This window comes from Lepidochelys kempii, chromosome 17, assembly GCF_965140265.1.
Source record: "Lepidochelys kempii isolate rLepKem1 chromosome 17, rLepKem1.hap2, whole genome shotgun sequence".
NCBI lineage: Eukaryota > Metazoa > Chordata > Testudines > Cheloniidae > Lepidochelys > Lepidochelys kempii.
This window is the reverse complement of record NC_133272.1, coordinates 4,870,907-4,885,652: the sequence shown is the minus strand read 5'-3', so window position 1 is coordinate 4,885,652 and position 14,746 is coordinate 4,870,907. Positions and strand designations below refer to the sequence as shown.

The 14,746-nt window shown below is 43.8% G+C and overlaps 1 protein-coding gene across 9 annotated transcripts in view; it reads right to left on the bottom strand.

Annotated features, from left to right (window-relative positions):
* The window catches only part of RAD51C (RAD51 paralog C), a 30,132-nt gene extending 18,117 nt beyond the window's left edge, over positions 1-12,015 (bottom strand). For 4 of the 9 annotated variants that reach the window (XM_073315510.1, XM_073315513.1, XM_073315509.1 and 1 more), the window contains exons 1-6: positions 11,832-12,015; positions 9,098-9,356; positions 8,657-8,823; positions 7,882-8,015; positions 5,318-5,449; positions 3,061-3,127 (exon numbers count right to left, since the gene is read on the bottom strand). In XM_073315510.1, coding sequence (XP_073171611.1) covers positions 3,061-3,127; positions 5,318-5,449; positions 7,882-8,015; positions 8,657-8,823; positions 9,098-9,356; positions 11,832-11,949 — 877 coding nt within the window. In that variant the 5' untranslated portion in view covers positions 11,950-12,015. Of the gene's footprint in view, positions 1-1,626; positions 1,712-3,060; positions 3,128-5,317; positions 5,450-7,881; positions 8,016-8,656; positions 8,824-9,097; positions 9,357-11,831 lie in introns of all 9 variants that reach the window. The other 5 variants (XM_073315516.1, XM_073315515.1, XR_012155417.1 and 2 more) reach the window with 4 other exon arrangements.
* Between the last annotated feature and the right edge of the window lie 2,731 nt (positions 12,016-14,746).

Sequence of the window (14,746 nt, the reverse complement as noted above, 5' to 3'; positions counted from 1 at the left end):
GCACCAGCAGATGTTTTTCTTTATATGTTCCAGGAGACATTCTTAGTCAGAAGATGGATTGGATTTTAAAACAGTCATCTGGTTAAGTACTGCAAGCATCCCCTATTCATCCCAACGCAACCCCATCACTTCCGAGTCGAGCTAGTATATTTGTCTGTCTCTGACCTATCACCAGTCCCACCCCATCACATCTTCATTACTGCACACAGAATGGGGAAAGCAATATAACTCTGAAAAAAAGATCCTCAAATTAAATAGCTTAATACATCTAGGCCCTCAAGGCACCTTGCCGGACCCCACTCCATCATCTCTATGCCAAAGCAAGATTTAAGGTTGTGTTTCTTGAACATGGTTCTGAACTGGAGGTCAGAACAGGAGTTTTTCAAATGGGTGCAATTTCCATTTTAACAACATTTCCATGCATATTTAATTAAAAAATGACAAAATGAGATGCTTCTGAGTTAAACTGGCTGCAGATTAATATTGGACCTAAAGGATAAGTATACCACATAAAAATGTCTAGGGACACCCAGCTTAGCTCTCAGCAGTAGGAAAGAAAGCTGCCCCCTTCCCAGAATGCTCCTGACCTAGTATCTTGCAGCATCTGGGTTTTAGTCATAATTTAGGGCTTCCCTTCCACTAGGAAACTGAACAATACTTTAGGGATTAAAGCTCTTGTGAACTCTTGAGATTTTCTAGGGCCCACTAATCAATGAAACAACATTCAGTGTGGAAGACAGAAGACAGACAGACAACCAGAGACAGCAGGGCTGAAAATCACTGACTTAGATACAAATAGATTAGATTCTACCAAGCCACTACTCTTTGGCTGTAACCAACATTTGAGGAACAAGTTTACTTTAGCCTCATTGTGAGACCATTGCCATAGATGTACCATCTACACAATGGTTCTCAACCAGGGGTACAACTACCCCTGGGGGTACACAGATGTCTTCCCGGGGGTACATCAACTCATCTAGACATTTGCCTAGTTTTACAACAGGCTACATAAAAAGCACTAGCAAAGTCAGTACAAACTAAAATTTCATACAGACATTGACTTGTTTATACTGCTCTAATACACTGAAGTATATATAAGTACAATGTTTATATTCCAATCAATTTATTTTATAATTATATGGTAAAAATTAGAAAGTAAGCACTTTTTCAGTAAGCAAGTAGTTTTTAAGTGAAGTGAAACTTGGGGTACACAAGTCAATTCAAACTCCTGAAAGGGGTACAGTACTCTGGAAAGGTTGAGAACGACTGATCTAGAGGGCCTTCAAATCACTCCCCTAATTCTCTACTGCAACACTTAAAATAGGTGGATCTACAGAGTAAATACAAATCAAATTGCACACAGCCTTGTGCCACTTCAGAATCCTCAGCCTCTGAGCTACAGTTGCTTAAAATTGAAATGTGGCTGAGCAGAAGCCCTCTTAGCCTGAATATTTCACCAGCTGAGGACAAACCTTCACTGTAGCAGAAGATGCAATTTAGTTTAACAAATCTATATGGCTGCACACATACTTAGGGCAGACATACAGTTTATGTCTTCTGCAATGGGGAGGCTATGTCACATCAGAAGATCCTTAATTTCAAACTGTGCACGAGAGTTTGACACACCTTGGGAATATCACCTAAATGGACTCCTTCCACATTCTTCATTTTCCATATGATTCAGTTAACAGACCAGTTTTCCAAACACTGGCTGTAAAACAAGGTTAAATCTATTAGCTTTAATTCATTTTGTAGGCAGAAAGGCTGCCAAAAATAATGACTACAGCTGAGAGCAGGAGGTAAAGATGACAAAGGGTCAGATACTGAAAGCAAGGTCTTTATCTGCATGCACAGTTCAAAATCCAGTGTTGTCCAAGGAGATGCCTTGTATTTGTTCATTTTATCTTACTTCTGTCCCAAACGGTTCAAGGGCTGAAAATACATTGGGAACATCTTTCCCTCCCGCCTCCCCCTGCCCCCTTGAATAATCAAGAGAATCATTACTTGATTCACAGAAGGTGAAGCTGTATGCAGAGAATGTTTACCCTTCTAACTGCAACATTAAATATAATATTAAGTTACAACATAAACCAAGACAGACAGGAAATTTAAAGCTTAATTAGGCCAAATCTCCATCCTTCCAGTAAACTGTTCCAGTCTGCCCTATAAGCACAGTAGACAGTCCCATACAGATCATCCTGCTTATGGGATAGACCAGAGTGATTTGTATGGGTATCTTTCCTCTGCTTATAGGATAAATCAAAGTAGTGTGTCCCATACAAAATCTCACCCCCTTTTCATGATTACACAGGGTGAAGGACAGGTTATCTGATGGTTCCAATGTGTGCACCAAATCTGAAACACTTTTGGAAACTATTAATGAGTACAGTTTCAAAGGTTTATTTTGCCACTGTGTTTGAATATATTTAGGGGTGGGGATAGGAAGTTCTCAGGCAATTGTAGGGAAAGAAAATGAAAGCATGGTGGGGCCATTAGCCCTTATGTCTTTGTGGGACACGCTTCAAGACATTAGCTTCAGATTCTGGAAACTAGCTACTGTACCCATTTAGTATAGATTTGCTGCTCTATTATCTCCCCTCAAGAAGCAATTCAGTCAAATTCAGGAGTCCTAACAAAGCTAATTTCAGGTTTTAGTATAAAACATTACTTGGAGTTAAAGAAGGAGAGGGGAAAAAGGCTCGAACTAGTAACATTCACAGTCTGCAACTTAAAATATTATAAAAATCGCTTTCAAAACAAAATTGTAAACAAATAAAAAGTAAATCCTTTTTTAGGCTGGGATCTCAGATGCCATATTTGATCTTATAATTTGTTTTAAAAGTAGCAACTGAGGCCTGTAGTGAAAACAACATGGCTAGTTGTATTTCAGGTCTCTCCAGCAGCAGCAGTAAGCCATCACAGGTTCAGGTAATTTTACTGCCAATGCTCAGCATTTTCCTGCAGCCACAGAAATTACAGCCAACATTTTCAGGTTTTTGTTCATGAAAAACAAACATTCTAAGGATAATGTAATTTTCAACTTGCTGGCTAAACACCTACCTAAAGCAGGTACCAACATTGACTGACTTTGTCCAATCCTTGTTGTCATTTGATTTGTCAAAACTACCTAAAAAAAAAAAAAAAGAGAGAGCGGGGAGCAGGGGAAAGAGAAGGAAAAAAAGAAAAATACAGGGAAACTGTCATGTAAGAAAATAAAAAACTGATTTTCCAAGTCTGCATCAAAAAAAGCTATATTAATAATCTAATGCTGCCATTATTACTCAAGCAAGACTCCCACTGACTGCAATGGGACTTTTGCACAAGTAAAGAGAGGCTGGGAACATTTACGGTATCACTATCCAAAGCAGATTAGTAGAACTCTGCAAAAATATTTTCAGTCTCCTAGGGAGGGGGGATTGCTCTCATTCAGGACTGCAACTCTAAAGCTAAACCTTCTTGTCATCCTAGATGCACAATCATCATACAAGCTGTTACGTTACACAGACATCCAAACAGTAGTTAGCACAAATTCTATTATTCACATGCATAGGCCCTTTGGCACAGGGGCAGACATCACCCAGTGTGCCATAAATGTACACAGCGATGTACAAAGTGTGCATGTGCTCAGCAATTAGCAGAATCCCTGCAGCTCCTAGTCTAAAAATGCGCAAGTAGGTACAATACAAAGCAATACGCAGGAGAACAGACAGAGTGGGGGAGTGTTGTTACAGCATGAATCTTTGTAGGCGGCTCACAGACAGTCTAGATTAGATTCCTGGTAGAATGGAGGTAATGGTGGGGAAAGAGATAAAAAAGGAGCAAAGGAGGTAACAGCTGACTTGATACACTAGATTTGGTAATTTTGCAGATATTCTTCATTGTAATGTTCATTTCAGTTTACTGAAAAAACCAGCACCTATCCCAAACCCAAGGTCTTTCAGTGTTTGGTTTTATTACTGCTGTGCAATTCTTGCCTGACTAGTTAATTCATTAGACGACTTCCTATACATTGTGATTTATCATTTCTTTAGGAAGGGATGTTTGTGCTGTACTGCTTCCCTGTTCAATAAAACAATATATATGTATCATTTGGGTGAAGAAAAGAGACCTATATGATTAAAGCTATTCTCTTTCAAGTTCACGAGACAACTAATGTATGGGCTGGATGCGAATATGAGAGAAAACTGTACAAAATACAGTCACATAATACATGTATCCCCTGGTGCGTACATATGAAGGAAAGCCCTTCATAATTCATGTGTGTGGCTTACTGTCATCAGCAGGCACAAATGTGTTACACTGGCAGAATGCAGTTATGCTCTTTTCCTTCCTGTGGTTATCTAAGGAAACACAGGAGGAGGATTTATTTTTAGCAGTACAGACAAAAGCCAATTGCATGACAGCATTCTGGATGACAAGGAATCAAGTCACCTGGAAATTGTGTGGACAAGCACCATTTTGAGACTGTGGAAGCTTTAATTCCTGAATAATGCTTCCCTGTGTTGCAAGGTCTCAAAAAACACCCCTATATTTAGCTGTAGCTCCTGAATGCCATCTGCTGGCTAGATGGCTGCACATTTGCAGACTTTCATACTGAGCTAAATGATGCAGAAACAATCTACAGGCAGGAAACTATGAGTTTCCATGGATGCCAGAGCAATGAGCCAAACCACAGCAAAGAAAGTGGTTTTCCTCCCTCAATGTGGTCCTTTCATGAAAACAGTGGTTATTTCCAAACCAGTAGGCCCAATCTAAGACAAATTAAGGATTCCTAGTTTATTTAAATGTGCGCACACATGTGGGGAGAAGCTGAAGGAAGGCACAAGCTCTAGCTCTCCTCTTTCCAGGTGTTTTTAATAAGAGAAGCTACCGGTGACAAAAGACCAGTTCAGCTGGGCAGAATTAAACATCTGTGAAAAGAACTTCACTTTAAGTGATGTTTCACTGTAACAGAAAACAGCTGCCATGGGAAAACATTCCCTCTTGATCTTACTGATGGTGGTAGACCCTCTTCTGCACCCCCTCCATCTCTACAAGGTATAAGCACCACTTTGGTCCTCTCAGATGGAGAGGGCATGGTCAGCTTTGTGTGTCTTTGCCCCTTCCCTCCACAGGTTAGCTATATTGCTATTAACAGGTGGTTGTTAATATCTAGCTACTGTATCTATTAACAGGCGCAAACAAGCTCTAGTTGCATGCCTGCAGTTTTATTTTGCTGTTTTCAGGCAGCAGATAACCGCATTAGTAGTGTCCTGTTGTATACTTTGCATATTGTAAAACTGCATCTCCTTTGACTCAACCTCACCCCCAAACTCACAGCTAACTTATGGGCATTTGCTATGCTGATCAACTGTTGTGCTAAGCCATTCAGAAGCCGCGTTCGCAGGGAGAGGTCCTCAAAGTCATGGCGAAAAGGAAAGGCAATTCCATCCACAATAACCAATCGGACCTAAACATAGAAAGCAAAAAAAAAAAAAAGGTGTTAAGCTTGTATCCTATAAGCTAGTGATGACATCTGACAGAATATTTCAAGTGTGTCAGAATCTATTTCATATAAAATAAAGTCTTATATTTGCTATCTATATGTGCCCAATAACACACTAAGATAAAAAGTTGGACAAAAGTAGTGATTGAGAATGGAAACTGAGAAGAGAAAGTTAAGCATCAGTTGTTACTTTTCAGCCTACTCAACTTGAACTCCTATTATTTTAATTTCACCCTCACAAAACAACAGGATGAACTTCACTGTTAAAGTAACTCATCAAGGTACTGAGGCTGTAAGCAGAGATCAAGCTTGGAAACATGGATTTTAACAGAAATTTACAGATATACTAGGCACTACGCTATGGAGTTCAGTGTCTGTCTCCCCTGTAGATGTTTGCTTTGCTGAACAGTTTCTTTTGGAGCGTGCATTAGCTAAAACTAGAAAACAAACACTGCTACAGGCTCATCACCATCCATAGCAGATGAGGATTTTGATTTATTCCAGTTTCATTTGCAATAGCTGTTATGGACAAAATTGCTTCAAGTATAGGAGGGAGACCTGGTAGTCTTGTATTGTTCAAGTGCCTGGTTGCTAAAACAGCACAATCATGGGATTCTGCAAATTCTTGCATTACTGGGCAAGGCAAAAGCTTGAAAATGACAATGGGAAAACCTTGTTGTTGCACTATTGATTTAACACATCACTGGAAAATAGCTTTAGGGCTGGAACATACAAGCCTGAAGCAAATGTCACTTTGGGAAATGGCACTGGGAATCTGACAGGAAAGAAGAATTTGAAATGGGAGGTGGAGCTGAAATCATCAGAATTAAAACAAGACCCTCTTGCTTTCTCTCATTTTTCCCCAGAGATTCTCTTTCACAAGATTCTAAGTGTCTGTCTGGTGCCTCATATTGGCTATAAAATTCACTCCTGCCCTTATAGGAATGAGCAAATCAGTTTAATAGTACAATAATCCAGTAGACTAGAAAGGCGAATTGTATTATCCCATCTACATGCCTATCAGATTAATAGATACTGAGGTATGACGGTAATTTACCAGATTTATTTCTATTGCATTTGTTACAAAATTAGCAGCACTGTGGGTTTAAGGCACTCAAAATAGACAATAACCTAATCTTGATAACAGTTGCCCTGTCCACACCACGGCAAACCCATTCAAGCTGAAGTTGTTTTTATGACTATAAATCATAGTCTTCTCTTTAGTGTAGACAGTACCTATGGACGTAAATTACACTGTTGCCCACCACAGCTATCTGAAAAAAGGATCCATGTCATTCATAATACAAAATAAAGTTAGGAGCTGTTCTGGAGTTCCCAGACTGTCTCTTAGCTATGAGGCTGCATGGAGAGATTGGGCCAGTTTTAACACAAAATGGCACTGCCACTGTCTGTTAGGTCACATATTAGGCTGCAGAAAGAATCACCAGAGTGTCTTGTAGTTCCCAACCATCAGAATATCAGATTCAAAGCCAAGCATCACTAATCTGCACAGATGGCACAACAGAATGGCAGCCCTTTGCTACTGTGCTAATGAGGCTGTGCGCTCTCCTGGGTGGCCAGCACACCAAGGCAGCTTTAGTACCTGGCAAAGAGAGGGCAATACCAGAGGCAAGTACACTCTGAGCACAACTAAAACTAAAAAGATCATCCAAAAATGGAAAATGAAATATTAGACACAACCCATATCCTGGATAACATTCCTAAACACTAGTCATTTGTACTCTGTTACACGGAGTCACAGAGCAGCTTGCTGGGGAGAGATTTTCCCTGAAGAATCTAAAAATCTTGAAAGGAGGTGGAGGAAATCTGCATTACAATACTGCTACACTCAGAACCTAGGCAACTATTCAGCAGTTGTCCACTATACAATTAAGCTGCATGCTCAAGTTGCTCATAGCAACAGAAAAGAGTCAGCCTCTGGCTGCCAAGATGCTGATGGGTTCTTTTGGTGATGGATTCTGTCCTTGGAGGAGAAAACTGGCACTATGTCATCCTGGCAACGTTACATCATGTTGATGAAGTGCAAACATGACCTAGAGATACATTTTCCAAGGGCATCTGTTGCACTAAGAATATGTAGTATTTGTGGTGTGGTGCCTCAAGAGTTGTAGCATTAGGATAGAGATTAAGCAGGTTAAAAGGAAGGAAGTTATTAGGAAGAGGAAATTGGTAGCAAGAGTTGAGAGAGAAAAAAGAAGCACAAATTTACACATCTGAGGTTTGGCAGCAGCCAAATCTCAGTTCCCAGGTTCATGGTCTGCTTGGAACCTCAGATGGATAGACCTTTTCTCATGCCAATGAACAAACCCTCAATGTCTTCAATACATCTCCAAATACGTAAGGCATCTTTCATCTAAGTCTGCAGTAAGCCTTACCTTTGAATGCTCTGAAAGGAAGTCTGGGAGGAGGTAGACCTGTGCTAGCAGCTCTGTGTAGTCATGACAACGGAAGTAATAGATATGAGAAAGAATACTTTCAAGGGAGAAAGTCTCCAGGGATTTTTGAAAGTCTGGGGGGGGAGAAAAAAAAAATCTGTGCTCAACACATTATTACTCTCATCATTCCTCCAACTCCTGTCTCCAGCACCTAACAACAAAAACAACATTTGAAAATTTGTAAAACAGAAAAAGGAAGTTATCGGTCAACAATTAAGAGTGGAAGGAAATTTCCTTTCCATCTGGCTTGAAAGTGGGCAGCACAATCACCTTCTGGAAATTGTATCAGAAGCGGTCTCAGGATATGCACACTTATTCACTAAAACCTGCAGAGAAGACTGCTGCAAAAATGAAAACTAAGTTTAAAAAAAAAAAAAAAAGTGTTCAGTAATGTAACTATCAAGCCAGCTGATCAAAATGACACTTAGTCAAAATTAACCAGACAATATTTAATGTGTGGGTACTAACTCATGTGATATAGGTGTCCCCTCAGATCTGTTAATCATCAACAAGTTCTTTGCTCAATGTGGTCCTAATATTCATATGCCAAGGCTGCTGGACCTGACACCTTGACAACTTGTCCTCCTAGCTTTCTATATGCAAAATAAAGCTTTTAAATGTAATACAGCTTGCCTACATTTAATTAGTTTCGCACATACACCAGTATAAGAATGTTAGCCTATCATACTGAAAGGAACACAGCTTGGTAATGTACCTTCTTCCTGATGTGTTTCAGCAATAAGCTGGCAGTGCTGAACACAGGCAGTTGCAATGTCTACCACTCTCTCTACCATAAAGCTTCCCTCTGTATCAATGAAAACTGCTTCTCCAGCAAGCCCCCCAAAACATTCTGGAATCTGCACATCTACTGCCAGCTGCATACTGTCAGAAGAAACAAAAAGAGTTAAAGATAGAAGGATAATTAAATAATAATATGTTATTGTCTACAATCCCCCACTCCCAATTTATCTCAAAAGTGACAGTTAGTTCTGGTGAGGGGTAAACTGAGCAGGAGATATTACCAATACCAAGATATTTCTGTAATACACCATGGAATCTGGGGTTGCAGCCATAACAACAAGAATAAAAGGACTTTGGTCCTAGTTACATTCAGTATTATTAGATTCCTAGTTGAACCGAGGTAATATAAAAATACCATAACTGGGTTTTCCCAACACCTGGTGCTCCACAGATCTCCGTGATTTTTGTTAGTTGCACACCACCTCCCAGAATATCATCTAGCGCTGAACAGAAGGTGATTATGAAGCCCTGTGATTGTTCTTGTTCCAAGAGTTCTAGTGCTGTGCACTTCCCAACAGCTTCAGGTTCACCAGCAGTCTTTGTTGCATTACTGTGACATTCTCTTCTTACAATTTGCAAGGTTTCTAGTGCCTCCTCTTTAGAGATTCCAATTTCTGAAAAAATAAAAGCATGGGACGGTATATTTTTTTACAAACAACAGGTCCCAGTATAAATAGAGAAGACAGTTTCTGCTGGATTTATAGGCTCTGCAATTAGACCAGTTAAAAAGACCTGCCAAAAAGCATCAATATTTTTGGATTAATGATGGAAACAGACTACTCATGCTTACCTATTTTCATTCTTTGGAATTAAAAACTAGTGGCCTGATTTTTAGAAGTACCAAGGACTCACAAATCCCACTGAAGTCAATGGAAGCTGCAGGCACTCAGCCCCTCTGAAAAAATCAGACCACAAATTTCTTCTTCCAATCACTTAACACCAGCTTTCTTTAATAGTCATTCTCTTTTGGTGATGACAGGATTTTTTTTTCAGAAGATAAATGTTCGTATCATGGCCAGAAAAGAGACTGACTACTGGTTTCTATTCCACTGGAAGCTCATCATACCAACATGACACCACTAATAAGATCTGCAGGAGCTGAACCAAACACAAAGGAAGTGACTCCAACAGCAATTAATGTGGTTTGTTCAAGTTCAGGTGGGAGTGTGCATGCCAAAGAAGGGACCTCCAAATGAGAGACCAGAAGTGACCTATGTCATAGATTTCGATGGGACCTGGGAGGACAAATTTCCTGTTGTCACATCATCAGGGACTAATGTAGTAAGTTACTGCTCACTGGAAAAAATACATCTTCTGGTTAATGGGTTCAGAATCACAGGTAATAAAGACAGGTTTCAGAGTTAGTCTGTATCCGCAAAAATTAGGAGGACTTGTGGCACCTTAGAGACTAACAAATTCATTTGAGCATAAGCTTTCGTGAGCTACAGCTCACTTCATCGGATGCTCTAAGATGCCACAAGTCCTCTTTTTGTTTTTACAGGTAATAAAGTAGTTTTAACTAAATGACAGTGACACCTAGTGGTCATAAGCAGCAAATAACACAGAAGCATATTCAAGGGCCTAAGACTATTTCAAATCCAAGTGAAGTTATACACAGTAATGGAACAATGCAAGATATATTAATATTTCTGATAAACTGCCCATCAACTAAAAGATATATTTATTTCACTTTGATCAGAGAAAAGATAAAAGCTGAGATAATATATTTCATACATTTATCTTAGTGAATTGGAAGATCTATTCTAGTTTCTTGTGATCTTTACCTTTGTAACCAATTTCACACCCCTTTACTTGCTTTAGAACAGTGGTTCTCAAACTTTTGTACTGGTGACCCCTTTCACATAGCAAGCCTCTGAATGTGATCCCCCTAATAAATTAAAAACAAGTTTTTATATATTTAACACCATTATAAATGCTGGAGGCAAAGCAGGGTTTGGGGTGGAGGCTGACAGCTTGCAACCCCCCATGTAATAACCTTGCAACTTCCTGAGGGTCCCAACCCCCAGTTTGAGAACCCCTGGTTTAGAACCTGAGATGTGTATGTGTGGGGGTAACCTGTTACAGCTCTCCTTTCTCAGTGTCTCGTTTCCATTTAGTTCTCAACAAAAGCAGGATCCTCTGTCAGAGTCAGATCCTTTTTACTGAGATATAGGTAAAAAAAATTAAACATGGGAAAATGTTTTCCTTTCACTTCTTCAGACCTGTATGAAGACTGGATGAGATAAGACCATCCTCTCAGGGAGTCCAACCACAATACTTGAACACTGCTGAAGTGAAGTGCTTTATACACATGAACCAATTAATTAAACTAGCCAATTGTTAAAACCCCATTCTTACCAGCAAGGTGTTAGCCTGGTTTCCCATGTAGGCAGTGGAGCTCTGTTAATATCAATTCTCAAAATCACAGAACAGACTGGGGGAATTGGGGAAGGACATTGAAAGGAGCCCCAAGAAAAGTCCTAGGATAGGGTGACTGAAGATAAAACCTGGGCTGTGATGTCTGGGGATGGAACAATGAGGGGAATCCCAGCCTGTGGGCCCTAAGAGAGGAAGCTCCCAAGACCGAGAGAAGTGGGGAGGTCCTTGGCTGGAGGGGTGCTTGGGGGTGGCTCAGGGTGACACCTGGTCTGTAGAGAAGGGTCTTGGGGAGGACGAAAATGTGCCTGCACTAGAGGTGCTGGGGGTGCTGCTGTACCCCCTGGATTGAAGTGATTTCCATTATATACAGGGTTTACAATTTGGCTCTCAGCATAAAAACTGTTCCAGCCAGCACCCCTGGTAAGGATTTAGAGGTCTTGGGGAGAGAACGCCGGCCTGGGGGTGAGAGAGAGGCTCGTTGGGGGCGCAGATGGGACTTTAGAAGAAGCTACAGAGTGAGTAGACGGTCCGGGTCTGCTGGGAAGGGGCAGTCAGGGCGTGTGCAGGCCTGGGCTGGGGAAGAGCAGGGGCAGTAGGGGTGCGAAGGGAGAAAGCACCGCCGCTGAGCTAGAGCTAGAGACGTGGGGTCGGCGCCCTTGGGGGGCGGGGGTGAAACCAGACCCCTCCCCCAATGGGTCTCAGTCCGGTACCTTTGCTGAGCTCGCAGGGCCCGATCTCCAGCAGCTCCTGGGCCGTCTGGAAGCCGGCTCCGATGAGCTTAGCCCTGAGGCCGGGGGCTAGGGGAAAGCTGCCCACATCCCGCTGCATGATCCCCAGGCTGCGCCCAAAGCCTCCAGAGTTCTAGGCCTGGGCTCGGCTCAGCTCCGCCCCGCCCCGCCCCGCCTCCGCCTCCGCTCCCGCCTCGGCCAGTCCCCTCCCACCGCCCCGGGATGCCGCTGACGCTGCCCTGTCTAGTCTTAGCTGCGGCCCTAAATCCTTTTCCCGCGCTCGGCCCGCGGCTAGCGACTCCGGCCTCGCAGCAGGGAGCCTCTACTGCCGGGGGAGGGCGCACGGTGTGGGCCATGAGGCGCTCAGCCTACTCATACCGGCCCCAGCCTGGGTGCGTATAGCGGGGCCCAGGTCAGGTGCCAGTGGGTGGCTGCGGCCTTAGTCACAGAGTAGGTTGGGCACCCCTGAAAGAGGGGCAGCCTTAGGGGCTGCTTGCCTCCGGCCCCCAGCATTTGAGACATATCCGTTTCCCCACAACCTGTGTATTCTGCTCTGTCCTTTTTAGATAATAATCTCTAGGAGCCAGGGCTGTCTTTGCAGCACCTAGCAAATCATGGGCACCATTCTAATGCAAATAGTAACGAAAGCTTATGCTCAAATAAATGTGTTTGTCTCTAAGGTGCCACACGTCCTCCTTTTCTTTTTGCGGATACAGACTAACAGGGCAGCTTCTGTGAAACCTGCCATCTATCTTTTGTAGCTAGATGTGCAGCAGTGAAGAAAAGAGGTGAGGTGAAGAGCTACATTTTAAAGTTCCACAACTCTGGTATAAGCAATGATCAACAAAAAGAACCCCAAACATGTTATTTTGAAAAAAGCATGATTTTAAGCCATTCTTAGAGTGGATGGACTCATGGGATCACAATGCTTGGAAGTATTGTTATAGTCACCTACCCTACTCGAACCTACATGTTGGGCCCTGGCACAGCACCCTTGTCCACCTCAGATGTGTGTTTCAATCAGCAACAAAATTTGTAGCTGCTTCTATGAGTGAGAGACTGGCATTTGTAATATTAGTCCAAACTCCATTCTGAGTCAGGGCACATATAGCTGAAAGAGAGACAAATCTTTGCTGGTATAGCAGACTTTAGAGCTTGCTTTATAATCTCTGTGCCCTTAGGGCAAGGAAGTGTGATCAGAATACAAGACTTGACAGGTAAATTATTTCTCCATTTCTCCATTCTCCTTCATCTTCTGAGAGAGACAAGGACAGCCTAGGAATTGCAGGATTTGTCTGAGATATGAGACTACAGACAAGCAGATACTTTAATTTGGTTGCGTTTGAGTATAATGCTACAGTTGCCCCCACAGGCTGGGAAGTCCATTTGATCAGGCAGAAATGTTAGTTTAATCCTGCCATGACTATTGTGAGCAGCCAATTACACAGTGGGGACTTGAGGTCTCCCCATATCTCCAGGGAACAGGGGTCACAATGGAAAATAAAAGTAGTGGTGTGAGAAACCTCTGCTCAGAATAATATCCCAGTCTCGACCCACAGCCCTAATTGAGTTCATTGTTCTTGCTGAAATCTCAACAATGTAGACGTGTAAATTACCATAAGCTTCAAAGTTAAAAGCCCCACTGAGATTAATGAACGCGGCTCATATTTCTTGGTTATTTTTGTGTCTCTGCATTCTGATGCAAGCAGTGCTGCATGGTGGGGGGTACATTTATATAATGATATTTGCGAGAAGGACGGCTGGGAACTTAGGCTGTGGTTCTGCAAACTGATTCGCGTGGCTCCGCTTAATATTTTAAAAATGAAAGATCCAGTTTGAAAATCATGACGCTGCCAGAGAAATGTGGCAAAAATGTACTGCTGCGCCCCTTCCTCAGTTGGCCCCCCGTCCTGTGCACAGAGCAGTGTGTGTTGTGTGTTTACTATACACCCGGCATCGTGTAAAATGCAGGCGGGGGCATGGTGTGCACGTGGCAGGAGTTTGGGTGGATGGCGTAGCCTGTAGCGAGCCCTCCGGCCGCTCCCCTGCCCATGGGGCAGGTTAATCTCCGCAGAAGCCTGGTCTGGACAAACCTCAGGTGAAAGCCCGTGTTGCCCCCGCTTCGCACTACATGCCAGGGAGTTGTGGCCCAGGGGAGCCTCCATACCTCCCCCCAACACCCCGGCCTCCGGCAGCTCCTTGGGCTCGTGGAGCTCCCACCCTTCAGGAGCTATGTCCTGTGGGGGCCTCCGTCCCTCGCCAGTAACGGTCGCCTCCCTCGACGGTTGGCCAGGGCTCCGCGGCCACGAGCTGCCAAGTGGGGACCGAGGTATTGTGGGGGGCGGATTGGAGAGGGGGTCGGGATGGAGGAGTGAGGCGAAGAGGGGCCTGTAGCGGTCAACGGTTGTGCGGGGGTAAGGGGGAGGCGTGCCGGGTGTTTGCTGGCCTGAAGCCAGGTAAGGTGAGGGAGGGAGTGCTTAGTGCGGGCCCACGGGGTGGTGGGGGTGTAGGGCGGGAGTGCGGGGTGCATGGGGTGGTGGGGTATAGGGTGGGGGTGCTGAGTGCGGGGCACGCGGGGTGTGGGGGTGTAGGGCGGGGGTGCTGAATGCGGGCACGCGAAGTAGGGGATGTAGGGCGGGAGTGCGGGGGATGTAGGGTGAGGGTGCTGAGTGCGGGGTGGTGGGGTGTAGGGCGGGGGTGCTGAGGGCGGGGTGGGGGGGTGTAGGGTGCGGGGCACGCGGGGTGGGGAAGAAGGCGGGAGTGCTGAGTGCGGGGCGCGCGCGGTGGTGGGGTGTAGGGCGGGGGTGCTGAGGGCGGGGGGGTGTAGGGTGCGGGGCACGCGGGGTGGGGGATGAAGGCGGGAGTGCTGAGTGCGGGGCGCGCGAGGTGGTGGGGTG